The sequence below is a fragment of the Contarinia nasturtii genome, unplaced genomic scaffold, assembly GCF_009176525.2.
Source record: "Contarinia nasturtii isolate CC-2019 unplaced genomic scaffold, AAFC_CNas_1.1 Cnas_scaffold_533, whole genome shotgun sequence".
NCBI classification, from domain to species: Eukaryota; Metazoa; Arthropoda; class Insecta; order Diptera; family Cecidomyiidae; genus Contarinia; species Contarinia nasturtii.
In genome coordinates, this window is record NW_022197885.1 from 2,271,047 (window position 1) to 2,291,467 (window position 20,421).

The 20,421-nt window shown below is 34.6% G+C and overlaps 1 protein-coding gene across 3 annotated transcripts in view; it reads right to left on the bottom strand.

Moving 5' to 3' along the window:
• Positions 1-20,421, bottom strand: part of LOC116339854 (myb-like protein X) — a 55,177-nt gene that overhangs the window by 19,651 nt on the left and 15,105 nt on the right. For 2 of the 3 annotated variants that reach the window (XM_031765922.1, XM_031765921.1), the window contains exons 2-3: positions 5,299-5,898; positions 1,994-2,203 (exon numbers count right to left, since the gene is read on the bottom strand). In XM_031765922.1, coding sequence (XP_031621782.1) covers positions 1,994-2,203; positions 5,299-5,379 — 291 coding nt within the window. In that variant the 5' untranslated portion in view covers positions 5,380-5,898. Of the gene's footprint in view, positions 1-1,993; positions 2,204-2,374; positions 2,477-5,298; positions 5,899-20,421 lie in introns of those variants that run through there. The other variant, XM_031765923.1, reaches the window with a different exon arrangement.

Consider the following 20,421-nt stretch of genomic DNA (forward strand, 5'->3'; position numbering starts at 1 on the left):
ATTATCGTCTTTTCTGCATTTCAATTAATTTAAAGTTTGCGCTGCATGACTACTGACTTGCTAGTCAACATTCGATAAATTGTTGTTATTGTTGTTGTCATCGTCTGGCAAATAATTAAAAGCAAATTAAACAATTATCTTGGATCGTTGCACGGCCAAATCAATTCAATTTTGTGTATTTACACAGTTGGCTTTCGGGTCAAACAGTTTGATGAACTTGATTAAGAGCATAAACAATGTGATATAAATATAAATTGAATTAGCTTAATCGTGCTAACTAAATATGAGGCTTTGCTCAAAATAGAACGGGTCAAGTGAATCGACCACTGCAACTTGTTGAGCAATTCAGAGAAAACACGTACATCTCTATTTCTCTCAAATGACAGCAGGTTGGAATGGAGACAAATAATTGTGCTACAATGCCAACGCATTGTTTCATCAACCTATATATTTATTTATCGTTGATATGCTACGGTGTCCCATAAAAACATCTTTTTCTCTCCCTCTCTTTCAATTCGTTCGTCAATGAACTTTACGACAAACAACATTCGTTTAGAAAATGATTAAAATTTATCAACCAGAGATATATCTAGAATGATTTCTTTCTTTTTTTTCGTTGTTGTTGCTTTTGCTGCTGTTGTTGTACGGCGTGCGTATACACAATCGTCGCAGATTACGCTTATGGAATGTATAACGAATAGCGATAAAAATTGTTTCAACCTTTTGCTATGCCGATCACTATTTCAACAATCACACAGTCGCAGTGCAATGTAGAAACTATTCTTGAGATTTAAATGAGGTGGATTTTGTGTATACAAACAAAAGAGACGATATGTTTGCATTATGTACATATGTGCTTTTTCTTCTTCTTCTTTTTTAAGAGTTCTCGAGAAAATACACTATGTAGATGCTAGTAAACAAGTTCACCTAAAACCACACAAACACCATATACACAAAACCATACAAGAACTTGCTGTCATCTTGGTTCGCATTTTTCTAATTTCTCTCCCTCTCTTTCGCTCTCTCTCTTTCTCTGTACTCAAACAGTGTTTGTGCAAAGTTTTGGTCTTATTTTAATTCAAAGCGGATGAATTACACCAATTGCAATAGCAAAAGTGTTAAGCGTTGCCATTTATTCTTACGCGCACAAGAGGAAAAAGAAAATGAACGAACAAAAAAACACACAACATCTAAACAGAAACAATCATAGCAAGTTTTTCGACGAAGAAGAAAACACTGCTGCATGCTATGGATGTGTAGAAAAAGCGACAACGTCAAAACAAAACGTATATGGCTAATGAGTGTAATTATACCGTTATACTTTACATTGATTTTCTTGTGCTCTTGTTTTGATTTGTTCCATTCGTTCCAGCGAACTTCACTCACATTTTCACAATTTCATTTGATGGTAATCTTTAGAAATTGTACGTAATTATATATTGCGATGGGAGTACGATGTTAAAAAAAATACACGCACACAAAATAGCAGGGATCGAGAATATTGCGAGCTGCAATACCATTTAAAAAGAAAAAAATGCTGAAGAACAACGCGATAAACTGTAATTTAATCTAATTGATTGTACGATGACAAAGTCATACTTGGAATTACATTTCAATATTATACGCAAGGTGAGAGAAACGCACACACACATGCATAAACGACACGCAGCAAAAGTGGCCAAGTCTTGTGACACTGCAGGTTGTTCGGTCTGTGTCTGTCCATTTCAACGAATTTTTTTTTTGCTCTCTTCTATTTAATATGTATAAATGCCGGGCATTTATGACGTTCTTTGAGCAAAAAAAATAACTTTTATCAGAATGAACATCATTTTGTAAAAATAAAGTAACGAGAAACGACATCAAAAATGATTTATTTAGAAGAAAAACGAGTGTGTAAACTAACGTTTATTTTAAAAGAACGACAGAAAAAGAAGACGAAATGTCGACACTGTATGTAGAAATAAAAAAAAAGATAGATGGACAACCAACTTACGCTTTGCCAATCTTCCGGTTCTTCTTTAACGATCTCTTTGACCTTTTTTACTTCTTCGGCACGTTTAAGTTGATCCTGTGCACTTTGATACAAATTACACGGTTTGATTGCAACGAATTGCAATGGATTGGCGGCTGGTTTCGGTGGTGCCGCTTTTGTTACACGAGCCCGTTGCACATACTCGGTTGGATCATAGGACATTTGTCGCTGCTGAAATTAAAAATAACAAGAAACATGAATTTATTTGTAAAAATTGAAAAAAATGCATGAATTTGAAATTATTCAAGCTTGGAATTCACTTTATAATTATTATACAATTATGAAAATGTTTTATTTTAATTATTATCTAGAAATTAAAGAGAAAAATGTCAGAAAACTAACAAGAATTGCATTGGGCGTATATACTAATGATCGTGTCACTCGAAATAACAAACTTGGAATATGATCACGGGTGAGAAAAAAACGATGTTCGGCTTGAAAATAGAAACGTTCATGATGAAATTCGAGATAAAATAATATTACACGCAAACACATACAGAATAATTAGGTGTAAATCATCATGCTATCGAAAGAGATATCTAGTTGTGGTTATCTTGCTGGTATTTTTCCTACAATTTGATTGTTCACATTTTAACTACTTTTTAAGGTTCTCGGCCAAAAAAAATGTGCAAACACTGTACAAAAACAACAACCAACCGTCGATAAGAGGATTTTTTTATACCGAAAAAGATAACGGTGCATATTTATATGCTTATCAGGTGAGTTAAGCACAATTTGTGGAATGAGACTGATACGCAAAATATGTGCAATAAATGGAGTAACAAGTAGATATAGATAAGTATCGAATACATGCGATTTAAGTGAAATAAAATAGGAACTTTGCATGTGTATATTTGTTACATCTGTGTATGAATGCCGTTTTTTTATTACACAAAATAAATAGGCGATAAAATAAGCGAACAAGTAAAAACGAAAACACCATAAAAATATAGACAATCAAGATCAAACATTTCGTTTCATATAAAAGTATAATTTTCACCGGCGAATTGGCCAATATTATGAACAAAAAATGGAGCTAGCGAATCGACCTTTGATTAAAGCCTATCTTTGGAAACATTGAATCAAAAAATTGGAATTGGAATTGAAGATAGAGAAATAACATGTTTTTTATGCGATACGAATTGAAGGTATAATTTATCGTGAATTCTACTATATCGCATCATCAGAAAGCGATCGATAGAAAAATTTCAAGAGAAAAACATCATTTATTGCTTATGGGCCATGCCAAATCAATTGCCGAACACAGAGAAACATATACACAAGAAAACAACCATTTCTATTGCTGTGAGCGTTCATTTAGCTACTCGCCTATTTCTACTTGATCCATTTTAAATGAAAGAAGCGATGGAGAAGGCGTTAAAATCAGTTAAAGATAGAGTGAAAAAACGGCCAGAAAAAAATGAGCAAAACAGCAATTAGAACGGTTGAAAATAAGTACATTCATTTTTGCTCATCGCGCTAGGCGTAGAAAATCTATTGCCAATGAACAAGCACGTTTATTTCTTTTCCGTTTTTTTCTAACTTTTACGTTGCACTCTTTTCTAATGGATAATTTATTGTGCAGCAAACACGGTGGCAGTAGCACACAAATTAGTATAATCAACGCAACGATGGCGTTCATAATCAGTAAAACCATCAGTTATAGGCTACTGCTCAATTTCATTCCGAATCCAACGCGCACACACATTGTAAATATGGATTAACGCGCTCTCTTCTCCAATCGCACATCATTTCATATTTTTCCACCGTAAATTGGACGCGCATATTTTAATAAAATTAAATTAAAAATTCTAAGGTAACTGCCAGAACGCGAGATATCATATTTCATATTTATACATACAACTTATAGCAAATATGACCAACACAATATTATCATTTTCACGTTCAACATAAATTACTTAAGCGGCGATTTCTTTTTCTCTATGTCTCCCGTCTTTCTTTTTACTCGCCCAGTTAAGAATTTCTATTGGTTTTTACTCCCGTTTAAATGACGCCAACTCTTCTCTCTTTATACAATAAAATAACAAGAACCACAAAGTCTAATTACATACGATGGAATGGCCAATGGCCGAAAGAAGCCACGAATTATGACTTCAGAACCGAAAAAAAACATATATATAAATGTTGCATGCGTCGGGTCGTACGAAGGTAATAAGATTATGATTATGTATATACGAAAATGTTTTCACCACACACGCATCGTGTCGACAATTTTCGAAAAATTGAGAAAAACAAACAGTTCAAATTCTCATCTCAAGAATTTACGGTAAATAATTTTCGTTGGTGGACAGCAGCAAAACGTATTTCGGAAAAGGTCAACTATGTATTTTTAAGTGAATTTTGTTTCTGATGAAGTACCATTCAACTTCAAATGAATGGGAATATTTCGAAACAAAAGCAAATTCACCAAGAGCAAGAGAAAAAAGGCCGAAGCCAATATTTGCGATGGGATGTTTTTCACGTTTCTCTCTCACTTCGAACATGACTTCCGCCTTTGAACATTTTGCAATGCTATAAGGATGCATCACGTTCACATTTTTCGGATGTTTTCTTATTTTCTGTGCGTTTTTTTTCTGGTTTGGTTTCAATTTGTTGTTTGGAAGTGTTTTTAGTTTGTGATGCAAGCGGCTTTCACCACTTAATTGAATTGCAATTTACACGATGTGGACACTTTAATCGCAAAGTTTATGTCGAAATTTTCACCGATGAGATGCGATTTTAAGTGGATTAACCTTTCGCCAAAGCTAAAGTTTAAACAAAAACGAAGTGAGATTAAAAAAACAAACTGAACAATACATATAGCAACTGACCCATGTCAATTGATGATGTAAGCCAATGACATGTACTTCAATTGAATATGAGTGTACTCAATGGACTATTAAAACTTCGTCCAAACTCATTAAGTCGCATGCGATGAACTGTCGCTATAGACTCATCGTACCGTGGGCCTGGCGATTCAATTACAATAAAAATGTCAAAAAAATGTGTGTGTACCATAAATACATTCAATTCCAAAAATGGTCAGCACACCACTTGAGCGACACACGACCAGAAGAAAACTTTCAACAAATCTTGACTTGTTGATGTTCTGCTGATTGGTTAAATTGTCTTTCTTTTATTTTAAATTGGCTAATAAGGCTTAAAGTGTGCTTAACTTTCTGTTTTTAGCAAATAAAAGAAAAAGTATTTGACGTTTTTTGTTGCTTCATTGTTGGACAGAAATGTGTATTTTCAACATGACTTACCATTTTACCGGTGCAATGCTCTTTCTCTGGCGTATCTGCACTGGGCGATGTTGGTGTTGTTGGCACGTTACCCGATGGCATCTTTCTATTTCTCACTCACCTTTTATGAGTTAGTTAACAGTTGAGTTTATTCGTTGTTCTCGTTACAAATCGCCTTTGATACGGGCGGTTTTTTGCATTTACATGTAAACTAAATTGTTACGTGCCGAAGCACTCTTTCGGTGTCTCTCGTAATTTAATTCGGCCTTTGGTCGAAATTGATTTAATTGGATCGTGTTTTTCTTTGTTTTTTTTTCTTTCGAGCAAATGTTCTGTACGTCGTCGATTGTGGACGTTCCGTTATATTTCTTTTCGTCTTACGGGAAATAACGGCACGCAAAATGAATTAGCAAAATATTTTTTGCGTGCGATTCATTGTTTTATGACACAAAAAAAAGAAGTGTATATTCTCTAGTGAATGCCTTATGTCTTTGGACTGAATGGGCGATTCAATACTTTGCATAACTCGTTCCCTTTTGATTGCTGTAACAATGGCTGTGTTGCATATGAATCAAATATTTGAACACGGTTTGTGCGACGTCGGATCCTTCAGGCGATTTTCTGCAAAGAAAAATTGAAACAAAAAGACAAACATTAATCATATGAATGTAAAAAAGATACACTGACAAAAGCAGCAATAATGAAAAGTGAGAAATATTTTGTTTTTGGCATATACACACACACGCCCGCCAAAGCCACACCAATTTCTTCCTTTCGTTCAACCGATCGATTGTTCATTTGAAATGCGAAAGCACATTTTTGTTTGTTGTCACTTAGTACAGTTTTTCATTGCGACTTGTGTGTGTCTGCGTTCGCAAAGACTTTTCAATTTACGCGTGCAATTCAAATACAATATCAAATTGTATTGCGGTTTGTAAACAACTGCAAAGTCATAATAATAATAAACACCATTAAAATATTGACTTTTTGGACGTGAATGGCAAAAAAAAACAATAGCAACGAATTGTGTTTGGTGTTTGTAAATATGTGAAATGCAAAATAAATAACACACACGGTGGCAAAGTGGAAGACAAAAAGAAACACAAGAAAAAAAATGGAGTTTTGTTGCAGTGTACACGATCACATTTATCTGAAACAAAAGAGAAAAGAATTGTGGCGCGGCTAGATCAACGTACGGTACAATTTTATATTTATCTATCAAAGATGCACGTACGTACAGACCTTACACACTCCGATATATGTTATAATATAAACGATTGCATCGATCACAATTCGGAATCGCGTAGCCAAGGGAAAAAAACGGATCCGTCACATTGTTGCCACATATGGGCAAACGGTTAAAGCCATTCAAGTCTCTCTCTCGGTTTGGATGCGATGATTGTGGCTTTGCTCATTGCCATTTGTTTGTCTAGTTCAGTTTTTTTCTCTTCTCTTCTTTTTACTGTTTGTGTGTAAAATTTCACAGATATTTTGCCTTCGAATGACTCGGCCATTGCATTTGCTGGCGATTGAATTTGTTTGCCGTTGGATTCCGGTAAAAGGTAAGTGAAATTAACTTGCTGTTTTTCCACTTTTCTATCTCTCTCCTGCACTCTGGCTTTTTCTATCCTCTCTCTCTCTCTCGAGGCCAAATGCATGTTCAATCATATTCATCGTGTGTTTTGTTTCTATTTTTTGGTTGTTGTATTGATCTTTTTGCCATTTGTATCTTCAAACAGTGAATCTGGTTGGTTTTGTACACACCGGAATGAGGCTATGATATATTGAACATTCAACGGTAAATTTCTTTTGTCAGCAGGTTTGTTTCGTTTTTAATTGAGGAAAATTCATCGAAATAAAAACCAAAATGTTAAACGTTTTCTCTGCTCTTTTTCAATGAAATAATAACAATAACAATAATAATTCAACGCAGCATCGCATGAAAAATATGGACAAGAGAGAATCTGCAGACTCATAGCGCCAATTGATGGCCAATCGAATAACAAACAAACAGCCCAGATAATAATAAGCAATGTCTATTCTCTGACACTCTCAAAATGCGATATAATACGTACGAAGCGGCATAAATGATTCATTGCTACGTGGTTTCTTTCATTCCAAATCGAAAAATAAACAGAGACGGTATATTCAGTACGGCGCGAATTGAATCGTGAGATTATTATAGACAAAAATAAAGTGTCTATTGTTTGGTGCATCTTTTGATCGTAAATGATGCAAAGTCAAGTGGATATGTGTTTGTGTATGCGATGCTGGTGTGATGGATGACTCCGTTGGAGATTTTTGAATTTCGTTCATAATTCAATTTTCACAATTAACTGAAGAAACAAAGATTCGAGTGTTTGAAACACAGCAGCAGACAAGCCAGTTAAAATGTGTTTGTGTCTGCTCAATGCCATTTTTTTTTATCTATTTCACATGATTTCGTATTTGCACATTATAAAAGAAAAACAAATGCCGCTGTGAATAACAAAACTCCATTCAAAAACAAAACGATATTAATATAATTAGCGACAAATCGAATTTTTGAGTCATTTTTCACTTTTGAGAATGTTCATTCTCATTGTTTCTTGTATCTCGCTTGTCAGATGAACACTAAAAAAATGCTCCTTAAATTGTCGCATTGGAATGTTTATGTTTTAGTTCGGTCGTTTGTGTCTGCATAAGGTCGTTGAATTTGAAAAGAGACTGAAACAAAGAATGTGAGCGGAGAGACACTTGAGACACCTTTGAGAGTGAAAAATGAGGGAATGAAGGGGTTCTTTGACCCGCATGGAAAATTGATTTTTTCTTGCCACTCCTCAACCATCGTTCACATGATAAACAATTTTCTCTCCACAAAACAAAAAAGACGGTTGAAAGAGAGAGTCTGACATCATTTATGAAAATATACAGTCGGCAAATGCACCGAAAGCACATTAATGCCCATGGACATGGAATGTGTTGATGAGATATTTCCATTTGGCAAAGCATTTGTGGCATTGGACTGAATACATCAATGGTTAATGATGGAATTGCAAACGAGATACTTCAATCGAAGAAGAAACCAAGTAACGAATAAAAATGCGAGTTTAGAAATTCAGCATGTGAGTTTCAAGCCCATTTTCGTTCGAACTTTTATCAATCGACCATATCGCATGTAGATAAGTTTTTTAAAAATGTACATAAGTTTTTATGTTATTCACATTCGTTTTTTCAAGTATATTTGGTTGTTGTTTGTTTGCGGTTTGTACATTTTTTTTTTTGAATTTTTTTTCTTTTTTTTTTGCGTCGGCTGAACCGTGACTCAACACTGGTAAAATGCCAGTGGTAATAAATGAGGCGATACCCTCATCTCATTATGGCTTTGTTACCTTTAATATCATTATCGCTGGTTTTTTTTTTCTGCTGCTCTATGCCCATATTGTGCGAATTCCACTGTGCGTACGTTGAGTACGTTTTTAGTTTGGTTTTCGTTGGATGTCGTAATCGGAATAATTCTGCCCATAATTGCATTGTATTCATGTGAAATTTACTTACAACATACACACGCACTCGCTCTGAGAAAGCATGCAATTTTCATATGTGCGCAAAGAAAAATCTAAAAAAACACACATTAAGATCAACCCAAACAAATTAGAACCACAACAAAAAGGCGATACAAAATTATGTACCATAATACTCTTTGTCTGATTCTATTATTATTGAATGCAAACACAACAACAATAAAAAAAATGCCGCAGATCACGCATGCAAAGCGTAATGAGTTCAATCAATTTCATCATTGTTATTTTGCACGCGGGAATGTGCATTTGGCTCTTCATCTCTCTCTATGTTTCAATTTGAATTGGAAAACGAAAGAAGAACGAAAAATTGCAACGCGTGCATTACCAATTGGATTGCTTGTGATGTGTGTGTGCGTGCATTTTGTTCTACAGTCGCGTCTCTCACCAACTACGTAATTTTAAAATCCTTTCGGAATGTTTTCCAGACACAATATTTGATTTAGTGGGATTTCAGTGTTGAAAATGCAATGTACATAACATCAAATCTAACATCTCGCCTGCAACTTGAAAATGGTTGCATTGAAATGCATGTGATTTCAACAGCAACAAAAATTTTGTAGCGAAAATAATCGGCTGGCTTTTGTTATCGTTTGTTACGTATTTTGTTTTCGTTGAACTTCGATTTATTCACCGATTTTCCTGAGATTTCAAAACGTGTAGATAATTTTGCTTTTGTTATTGCTCGTAAAATATGCAGTGAGGTCAGTGGTTTTTTTGAAACGTATAAAAAAGGAATACTAACTGAATTTCAAGTAGGAAATTGTACACGATTAATAAAAGAGTGTAAATTCATTGTACTATTGAAATTCGCATGTTTTTGTTCGCTCATTCTATTTCACCGTTTGCTAATTGTGCACAATGCAGTGTAATGCAATTCATTTTATGCCGATTCGACCGTGCCATGAATTGGGCTGGTTTATTACAAACGAAAAGCAACAACAATGATCATGAAGTCGAAACCACTAACATGTGATCCAAATCGTGCTGTGCAGCAACACATTTTCAACCTGTTTAAATTGATCGGTTATACAATTAGTCTATTAATTCATATATAATGCGAATAACACAAACACATGCACACAATTCAATGCACCAATGCAAAAAGCTTTAATCATCATTTTGAAGAGAGAAAAAAAACGCCAATAAAAACTGCGAAAGAAAAAAATCGAAACGAAATATGCTAGTTTCAATCCATCGCTCTCTCGCACACTCTCTCTCTTGGAGCAAGTGATTCGATTGGTTTTAATATTTTTTTGGATTTATGCAGGGAGTATTTTAATATTTAGTGTGAGTTGCGTTATTTTTCATCTCATATGTTGTACATATTTGTGCAAGTTAGCGGTGCGCTAAATCTACCAGCTACCTGCTGCTGTTGTTGATGACGACGACGACGCCATCGTCGATTAATATTGCATCGCCTTGATCGGCACGTAGGTGTTGCTGCACGATGTATCAATTGGCATGTAATTGCAACATGTAACGAAAAATACAAATGTTCAAATGTTTATTCTGGCGGAGTGAGCGCCAATTCATATTAAGTGTGTGAGTATATGATTTTTTGTTCGATTTGTATTTTTGCCATGCAAACCATTTTGCACATTGTTATTATTCGTTGAGAATGCAATATGTTAATCTTTAATAATTTTCCTGGGATTTATGTCTAATATCGTGTCGGTACAAAGTTTTCATAATTGAGCAATATATAATATTGCGTCTTGATTTACGCGTCGTGCGCTTGCACGAATCGTTTCCATTTCAAAGTGCAATGCATTCAGTCGACTGGCTGGATTTGTTCTTCATTCAATATCAATAACAAAAAACCAAAGAAGACAAAAAAACAACGTTGTAAACTGAAGCCGAGATAACAGTCGAATGATGGTGACTGTTTTTTTTTTTAAAGAAGTTTATTTTTATGGAAGTGACGAGATCTTGTTTGAATCTTATTCTGATGAGTGGTCTTTTTTTTCATTTAGTTCGCCTATATAATTTGATCCGCCACACATAACTTTCGTTTGCTTCAATGCTCTGCTGCATATTGAACGGTGCGCTTTGTGTTGTATTTAATCCGTCGCAATCTTAGTTTTCAATTGTAAAATTCGCTCGCCTTATTTAGCCATATGTTTTAAGATACATTTTCAAAAATAAATGATGAAACGAGCAAAAAAAGAAAAGTAAAGGGGCACACGCAAATGAAACTGGATGAAAATATGAACAATAAATCTATCTTCACATCATGAAATAGCAAACATGAACATGGCGTGCAATATCGTATTATGTTTTATTGTTGAAAATTGTGCGTTATTAAGGGATTATATTTATATTTAAAAAAAAGAACCAGCGATTGCCGCAATTCGATTGCGTTGATGTTTTTTCCATCTCTTTGCGCACAGATAAAATTACCCGTAATGATGGTTTGTCTGACACAAGTTGATCGTTTTTTTTCCTCTCTCCCTCGCGCACTCTCCTACATTTAACTTCTTATCAGCTCAGAGAGCTCGCAAAGCTGAGCTTAGCGCAGGTAAAGAAGAAATACTGTACAAACGAAGAATCATCGATCATCTCACCTCAAACCCATCTGCATTTTAAAAGTATATATAATAATATGAATTGTATCACAGCGCGCGATGAGGAATAAATTGAAATAAATTAAGCAGAAAAACAACATGAGATCTTAATGACGGCCGACAGTTTCTCGGAATGGCTACCAGTGATGAAAATAAAAAGCGAACATTTTATGCACAAAGACCTCTTAACTAGCCTATCAATTATTCGGATAATTTTCGCGCATATATACGTATAAGAATTAATTCTTATGCGGCCTCAGTATTTTCTTTTTTTTTTTTGCTTTCGATTTGAATTTTCGGTATGCTTTCAACCAGTGTATTTGGTCCGTTCTTTGTTCTTCTTGTGTGTGCTTTGTTTATTTTAATTCTTTTCCTACGAGTTTGTTTTTTTTCTTTTTTTGAAGCAATCAAACTACCAGCATTGAATTCCATCGTGCGGAATGAGAGTGAGTCAAGACGATTTAAGATGGTAATATGTTTAGAGAAATTGGCATACAAGAGAAAATAAGAGAGAAAACATTCGAATGGGTGGAGAGTGAGAGAATTAGAAACGAAAAAAAGGTAACAAAATTGCCCAATAAATATTGCGTGTGGATTTTAATCAGCTTCAGAGAATCGCATAAAACACACGAAGCGGCTCGTTTTTTTGTAGTCAACCAGCGGTTTAGCGGAGCAAAACACACTCGCAAATAGATTGCTTTAATTTGTTTTAATTTTAAATGCGGGATAAGAGGAAAAAAGCGAAGATAAAATGTGATAAAAGATGTAGTTGGAAACAGAGCATGGACCATGGTGTTGAGGAACACACAAGCATTGAAATTGTACAGCAAAAATTAGCATGATCGAAACGATGTGGCGAAAGCGAGAAAAATTGAATGAAGAACAGAGAGAGGAGGGAGAGACGAGAGAGAGAGAGACGGAGCGAGCGAGAATGAGAAAGGTGACAAGAGGAAAAGGCGAAATGAAATGGATCAAAAACATTCGATTTTAGATTAGATGTTGTATTCTGAAGTGAGGCAAATGACCGCATCGTAATTACACACAAACAAACAAACGCTCGACTGAACAATTCTAATTGAGTTGGATGTCGTTTACTTTTCAGACTGAGAAAAACAAGCATCGCATGTAATGCGATCTAAACTGAACGAACGATGCTGTGTTTGTCGCATTGAACGTACAAATTGCGAATCGATGAAGTGAATCTTTCATCGGTTGTATGAATGTGTCTTGTTGACACCATCATTGCAAAAAAAAAGGCTACGAACAAATATCCGAGATCTGGCTGGCAAGAGGGAAATTCAATCAACTGAATCTGTTTAAAGCTGGTATTGAATATGTACTTGCGATTAGAAAAATTGTTACAAAGTCGTCGGACAACCTTCTTATCGCGTTTTGTATACCTTTCGATCATTCTTTATTAATCTTAGAAAAAAAAAATATAATGCCACTTCATTAAAGTGACACACAATTATGATATTCATACACGCATTATATCGAATAATGATCATTAGCAACGGATTTCATTCACATTCTATCTATCGTCCACCGAATTATATGCTTTAAAAGAAATTATATGACAATGGTAATTTTATGACATTGCGAATAAATCTTTGATTTAAATTCATTGCGATGAATGTTTTAAAATGCCGTTATCTTTTTTGCTTTATGATTACGATGCGTCTGATGGAAAAAAGAATGTTGGGGTCGCTGCGCAATGTGCGTGATGAAATAGAACACGCGACAATTTCAGATGATGCTAACAAAGAATTTATGTTACATCAAATGGTCATATTTTATTCAATTCGCTCGTTACACATGGAAAATATGGAGGAAGACAGCTTTTATTCAACCGTGATTCCATATGCATTCTTTACAGTCGTTTACAGTGAATGCATTCACGGTGATCTACTTGCATATTACCATCATCAACAGCATCATCATTTAGTCTTTTCTAGATGCCATACGAAAAACGTCGAAACGATGATCAACAGAACAGAATGGATGTTTATTTGTGTGCGATCGTGTTTGTGTGTATTTGGATTGAATTTGATTCCATTTTGTAATTTCAAGTTGTTTGACTGTTCGTTGGTTTTGAGATGATTACGTTATAATTTCTATCTGTTGTTTTCATCAGCACCGTTCGTACGTTATTCACGCATGAATAAACCCAATGCATATGTATAGCTCTTAAAAAATATTTCGAGCACATTTCTACAAATGTCCAGCGAAACGTAGTAGAGTTTATGTTGTATTTGGAATCTTGAGTGGCAGAGATGGAGAGAGAGAAAAAAATGCTGCCATGGAAAAGAAATCACGAATTAAATAGAGCGAACCAGAACCAGAATAAGAATAAAGCAAAGAAATAGAGAAAAAGAGCCGCAGTCGCACCGTAATAATGGTGATGATGATGTACACTTTAGTTTCAACGCATACGCATCGAACTCTAAACGTTGTATAAAGCAACAATTGTGACCAGTTATATAATCTGAATGCATCATATCAACAATATCGTATGATTATTTCAATATGGATTCGATTCCGTTTCGTAGAGTTTGTGGTTATGCTATTGCGCTCATTCACAAGAAGAAGAAGAAAAAACGCACAAATATGACGCTTTAACGCAAATGCAATGTTCAAATCGATTGCAAAGCCCAAACGAACATCAACTTCAAGATTGTATAATCAATTTAATTACATGGATATCTCTTTTTGCGGTCGTGTCTTCGAAACGATTGCCTCGATAATTCATGTGAATGTCCATCAGGACGAATACTCTTTACCATGTGATCATAGAACTTTCGATCAAGTAAATCTTCATCATATAATTGGATGCGATGATCGATTTGGATACGTATGTATTTTTTTTTTCATCCAACGTGCGTTGATGGATTGCTGTGAAATTGCGTCACTGTTTTACATTCGACAGCGAGAGAGAGAGCGAAGGAGGGAAAGAGAGAAGAAAAGACAATGAAAAAAGTTATATTGCATGTTTGTTAGTTTCGCATCTCCATAAAATTCAAAACGATTAAACGAAATCAATTACTACAATGGATTAACTAGCCAATGACACTGTGATCACGCATCCCATTCCAAGTTCAGTCAAAAACAACAGAATCACAGAGTTCACGTTGAATTATGATGAATTCGTGTTGTCGTCATTTTTTTTATCTTCTTCAGTTTAGTATTGTGTGTCATTACAATTGGGCATCACATGAATTTTAAACGAAAAGAGGCCTCAATCGATTTTCAATACAAAATAGCTTTTAATGAAAAAAAGAGTCCCATAAAAAACACGTTTCTAAATTTGGCATGAGAACATAAAAGCCTCACCTATCTTTTGTCATTTGTTTCAAATTCCTCTCTCTTTCCCTCTGCCACTCCACGTGATCGTATCGTGTACTTAATACCAACATTCATCATTGTCATTCAATCAGATTTTCTCTGTCTCATTTACACTGGAATATTCACAGAATATTCTCCAGCGATGTAATGAAACTCAAAAATGATGCTGCGTCGTGAGGCAAGAGTTAAATTTGATGATAATTTTATATCGTACCAAATGAAATACATAAGTTAATTATCACTAGATAAAATTACCGCGGGCATTTTTTCGTTGGAAGGAGGATTTTTTGGATGTATCTTTTTTTCTCGCTTCTTTTTGGTGTCTTTCTAATTAAATCACTGATAGATCAAAAAAGGAATAATGGGACTACCAGACGCATATATATTATGCTGAAGACCACCTTTGGATCTCACCGAACAAAAAAGACACAAACTTGGCCGAAACTCATTAGGTATGCTCGTTTCGGTGAATTTCCCTTGTGGAAATAATTAACATTTAATATAATCACAGAGCGCATCAGTCATATGATGAAAGAAATAGATTTAAGTATGACACAAGTTATTATTGTTATTTCGAAATGCCACATGATTTGATTAAAATCGAATTAGAATACAATGTAATCTAACGATATTTATAAAAAATGACAATAATGAAGATATAAGTGCTGTTTCTTTTCGAACGTCATATATTTTTTCTTCTTTTTTATTCCCTTTCATGATCTATAAGAGGTGCTTGTTATTTTTTTTTTCTCGAGTCGATCGTTTGGTATTGGTGCACGTGTAAATCGCAACAACAGTGAATCTAAAAGTAAAGCAACGTTCATTGAATGACTGCCATAAATTTACATGATATCTCGTGTATGCCTGTTGCCGCATTTATCCCCATAGCGGCGACTTTTTTTGCTCCATATACTTCATAAAATTATTATATATATATCTCGCATTATCTCTGGATAGCCCATAAACAATATATATATATAAGTTTCCCGTTTTCAAAACGAATAAAAAAACCTTCTTCGTTTTCTTGTTTTACCATTTAGTGTCTGTCTTGGGCAGAAAAAAGCGGCTTAAAATAAACATTGAAAATGGGGAAAAAACGAACAAATAGACAAATAAGTATGTTTAGTGTGTATTAATTGAATCGTTAATGTGCCTACACAACGGGCCCCGTTTGATTTCTGTAAATATATCTCTCTGTGTGTGCGCGTGTATGTGTGTGTTGTCTCATTTTCCAAAGCGACAACTTTGTTGACGCTGAGATTTCTAATGTGAATTTCAAATGGATATTTATAAATAATGCATATTTACACACGAGCAACAACAACAACAACGAAAAAAAAAGAGAATGTTGAATGATCGTACGAACATTCAGTTAGCGGCTATTCTCGTTATTACATATATGACGCATCGGAGACCGATAAGCGACGACTATTATATCATCGCATATTGTGAATCGTGTGCTGACTTCTTTTTTTGTTGTTGCTGTTGTTATTTTTTTGCTTGAATCGCTTTTTATAAAACGTCAAAACAAAACAAGAAAGCGCAACAATCATAACAACAGCCACAAAAAGCCAGAAGAAGAAAAAAAACACACACTATGTGATTTGTTTTATTGTGGTTGAGCGCGGGTCGAGTGTAAGTATGAAACATGAAAATGTTCACAAAATCTGTGTTACATTGCCGCTATGCTATGTTTGGGCTGTGTGTTTGCTTATTGCGCTCCCAAAAATGTACATAAATTCTCTTTTTTTCCACAAAATAACGCAATTTCTCACTTAACGGCCGGTTTTCTGGCCATACTCGACCGATTTCAAAAATAAATTTTCAATTTTATGCGAATGGGCATGACCACACTGTTTGCACATTTTCAATTACAATTATTGAGTTTATTGAAAGGAAGTGAGTGCAAGATAACGACAACCATAAAACATATTGGCGCTTTTATGAAAGCCTTAAACATACCACTCGCTGACTAATTGCAAACGTTCTGCAATCAAAACTATCTGTTCTTTTGTTTATGTATTGAGTACACAGAAAAAATAAAGGTACGGCACAAATATTTGAATTCGGTTTCGACAATATGACGACAGTGACATCTGCGGCAAAGAAAATTCTTTGGAAAAATTGTCGACACAGTCAGAAATTAATGAGGGGAAATTCTCTAAAAATTTTATGTTTTCATGCGTAAAACTATTCGAAATGTGTTTCATATTATTTGCATCCATGGATGCAACCCATAAAATTCATAAAATTACCATTCGATTTTCCATATGGATATTGCCATTTTTGAAGGTCGACCATGTTTCGCTTCATTTGACACTTCATAACAATGTTTATCGATCGTAAAAATATTGAATATATAATTATAATCTATATACGAACAAAAATATCAAATGTCAGTTAAAATACATTCAAACGCGAAAATATTACCGTGTTGAAACGATGATTTCATTTGAAATGACATTTAAATGTCAGCAAATGTGAACAAATCAGACTTGAACACGTATACTTTCAATGATAAAATTGGATTGTCGGCGTCGTGTTATCAGCTTATGTTTAGTGTGGTGAATAATTCTGTAACATCAGGACCTTTTTTTCCCTGATGTAATTTGATAGCCATTGATACATGACAAATTTCATCGATTCTCTTATTTCAATTGTGTCATGTTCCAGGGTGATACCGTCAACATTGGTGATAATGTCAATTGAAACTCGTCACTAATTTGATTATCAACGGGTCGACCCGATCCGACACTTTATAATCAGATTTAATTGAAATATCGTCCAGTTTGTGTTCGCACACTTTTATTAATTTTCAAATTGAATCATTCTTGATGAATAAACAGTTTATATTTAGTTGAGCAAATGAAAAACGTCAGCATTTTTATTTGTTTTGTTATTGTTCGACAATCAAGAGTGCGACTTATATTGCGCATTTTCTACACATGCTCTCAATTTGGATTATCTCACATTTTAAATGTATTTTACTGCGAAAACACACGGCTATTGTGGTTACCGTCATTGCTTGAATGCATATCGAAAGAGAGTGAGGCAAAAAGAATCATATTTATTTACCGAAAAATTGCTTTCCGGCGATTCTCATGAAACCGGCATAATGTTTATTGGGAGAGAAAAAAAATTCCATTCTTTTTTTATTAACCAATAAATTTGAATATTGCGTTTTCGCATGATTCGAAACACAAGCACTCGAAATATGGCTGTGTCATGCTGTGTGATCATTTCAAATTCTGTCACAAGCACACACCGAAAGTAAAAAATAAACAAAACGCTAAAAAGATAGGGAGGGAGAGAGAAACATTTGCGTCGCAATGCCTTGTTCTCAATTGTGTACGCGATGTTTCGCACAAACACCAAATGTTTAGACATTTTAAAATTGATTGGGATCAAAAGAAATGCAAATATAGATTGAACGTATGTGGAATATCAAGCCTCCAATTCAAATCTGTCGGTTAAAACATAGCACAAATAACAAAAGAAAAATCCCAATTCAAACTACATAAATTACAGGGTTTCGTTAAAATCTAAACACAATTAAGATCCATTGTGAACGATTGTGTGAATATTTATATATTTTTCGTCGAGTGTTACTTTTTCTTTGGATTTCTAATTGATATTCATTGTGATTGTTGTTGTTGCTTCGAGTTCTTCTCATTCTTTTGTCGGCATCTGGTGTGTCGGCTGGATTATTCTCGTTAGTTTGATGCCCAGAGCCCATCAACAGTGACAAATGAGTAGGTTTTTTCTTCTTCTTTCAAATTTGATGGAAACTTCTCGTGGGATAAGATGAAAACCATTTAACACGATGCGATACATATTTGCACGAGGAAAGTCAGAATAAATGGTTAATATTCCATTTAAGTTGGAATGGCAAATAACCATTTATATTTGAAATACGAAGTGTAAATAAACGAATAATAATGACTTTCTTCAGCAATTAGATGAGAAGCGATTGGCATTAGCGTCGTTAAACTGGAAGGGTACTAGGTCAACATATAAGATATACGGGCCATAACCAGTTTTTTCTCTTGTATTCGTGTTTATGCGATTTTCTATCGAAAAATTGATGATTGAATGGCCAATATCACGGTAATGAAATGCGACGCATTCAATCGAGACACACACACGATTCGTCGAGACATGAGACACAATGATACCGTTAATGCAAATTATTTTTCCTATTTATGAACTAATTTCGCTCGACATTTCGACATTCGATCATTAATCACGTGGAAAGCGCATTTATATCGACATTTTAAATCAAGACCCATTCACACACACACATACGAAGGAAAAAATAGAAACTCTAGGAAATCGACAGCCTCAGCAATTACACGCCAATAAATCGTTAACTTCATTGATATATTCAAGTTAAAAGATGACTTGTGTGCAAATTCATCGTCTTTTTTTTTAAAAAATTAGAAAATAATAATTATACGCAAATTGAAGTGCAGTGCATGCTTTCGCAAGATCGAACCAGTCTATCAGTTTAATTCGTGTAGAGATCGTATTAATCTTGTTCTTCTTTTGGGCTTGCCATCGTTCTCTGTGTGTCGTGTGTTTACATTTGCGCGCGCGCATCGATTTGTAAACAATAACTAGCAATGTAGCAAACAAGATCTATTGATGACTTCATTATTCTTCATTTTTTTTCGCTCACTTCATATCTCAACCCAATAATTCATGGAGACGGCAGTAACTGAAAAAAAAAACACTCAAACACACACTCTTTGTGCTGGTGCATGAGTTAGCGTTTATTTTTATTCGAAATATTACTGGCGCAAGCGATCTGCCAAACTGTCTGTCAGCTTTCTTTCCGTTGGATTTTTGTTTTTTTTTTCTCTCTTCGTTGTATTTTGCTCCGATTTTTCAATTGCGTCGTCGTTTTTAACTCGATGCCAATGCCTATGTAGATCATATAAAGTTTTCTTTTCATTTAAATTGCCCTGTTTTCGAGAGCGCTTGCAATGACTTTCTTTCAGTACAAATTGCAACTTTACTGTCATTGCTGACGTTGTTTTTGATTATTCATTCCATGATGCAGCAGCCGTTGACTGATTAATGTGCGTAACAATAACATTACAATGCAAAACACAAATGTGAACTAAATACATTTTTAAATAGATGATTGTATTTTGATAAGAAACTCGTGGTGGCATTTTTGCAGAAAGAAGTAAGAAAGAAATGGAAGATTTCCATCGAATATGAGAAGCGGTATTCTTTCATGACTTGCGACTTCATCGCTTCGTACTACTATGTAATGTTGATATCGAAAAACGCATTAAACTTAACTAGTTGTATGTACAACAATCTTTAGCAAACCACAAACACATACGACACACAAGACACACACACATGTATTTCTCGTATTATGCGGTGTGATTATAGGTTGTTTTAACATTATAAACATTTCACACTGAACATTTTATGATACAAGCTGTTGCTTTTATGATTTGTTATAATCTGAAATATCGTAATTATACGAATGCGAAGTAACACACGAAAAATACGATCGCTGTCTGTCTATTTCTCGGCGATATGATTTGAAATCTAAGAAATGCAGTAGAAAGTTCTGTGTAAGTGTGTATGATTGGTTTGCAGTACAGTTGGATAATAATTATAAAGTCTTTAGAGCCGTTTTTTTCCTTCTTCTTTTG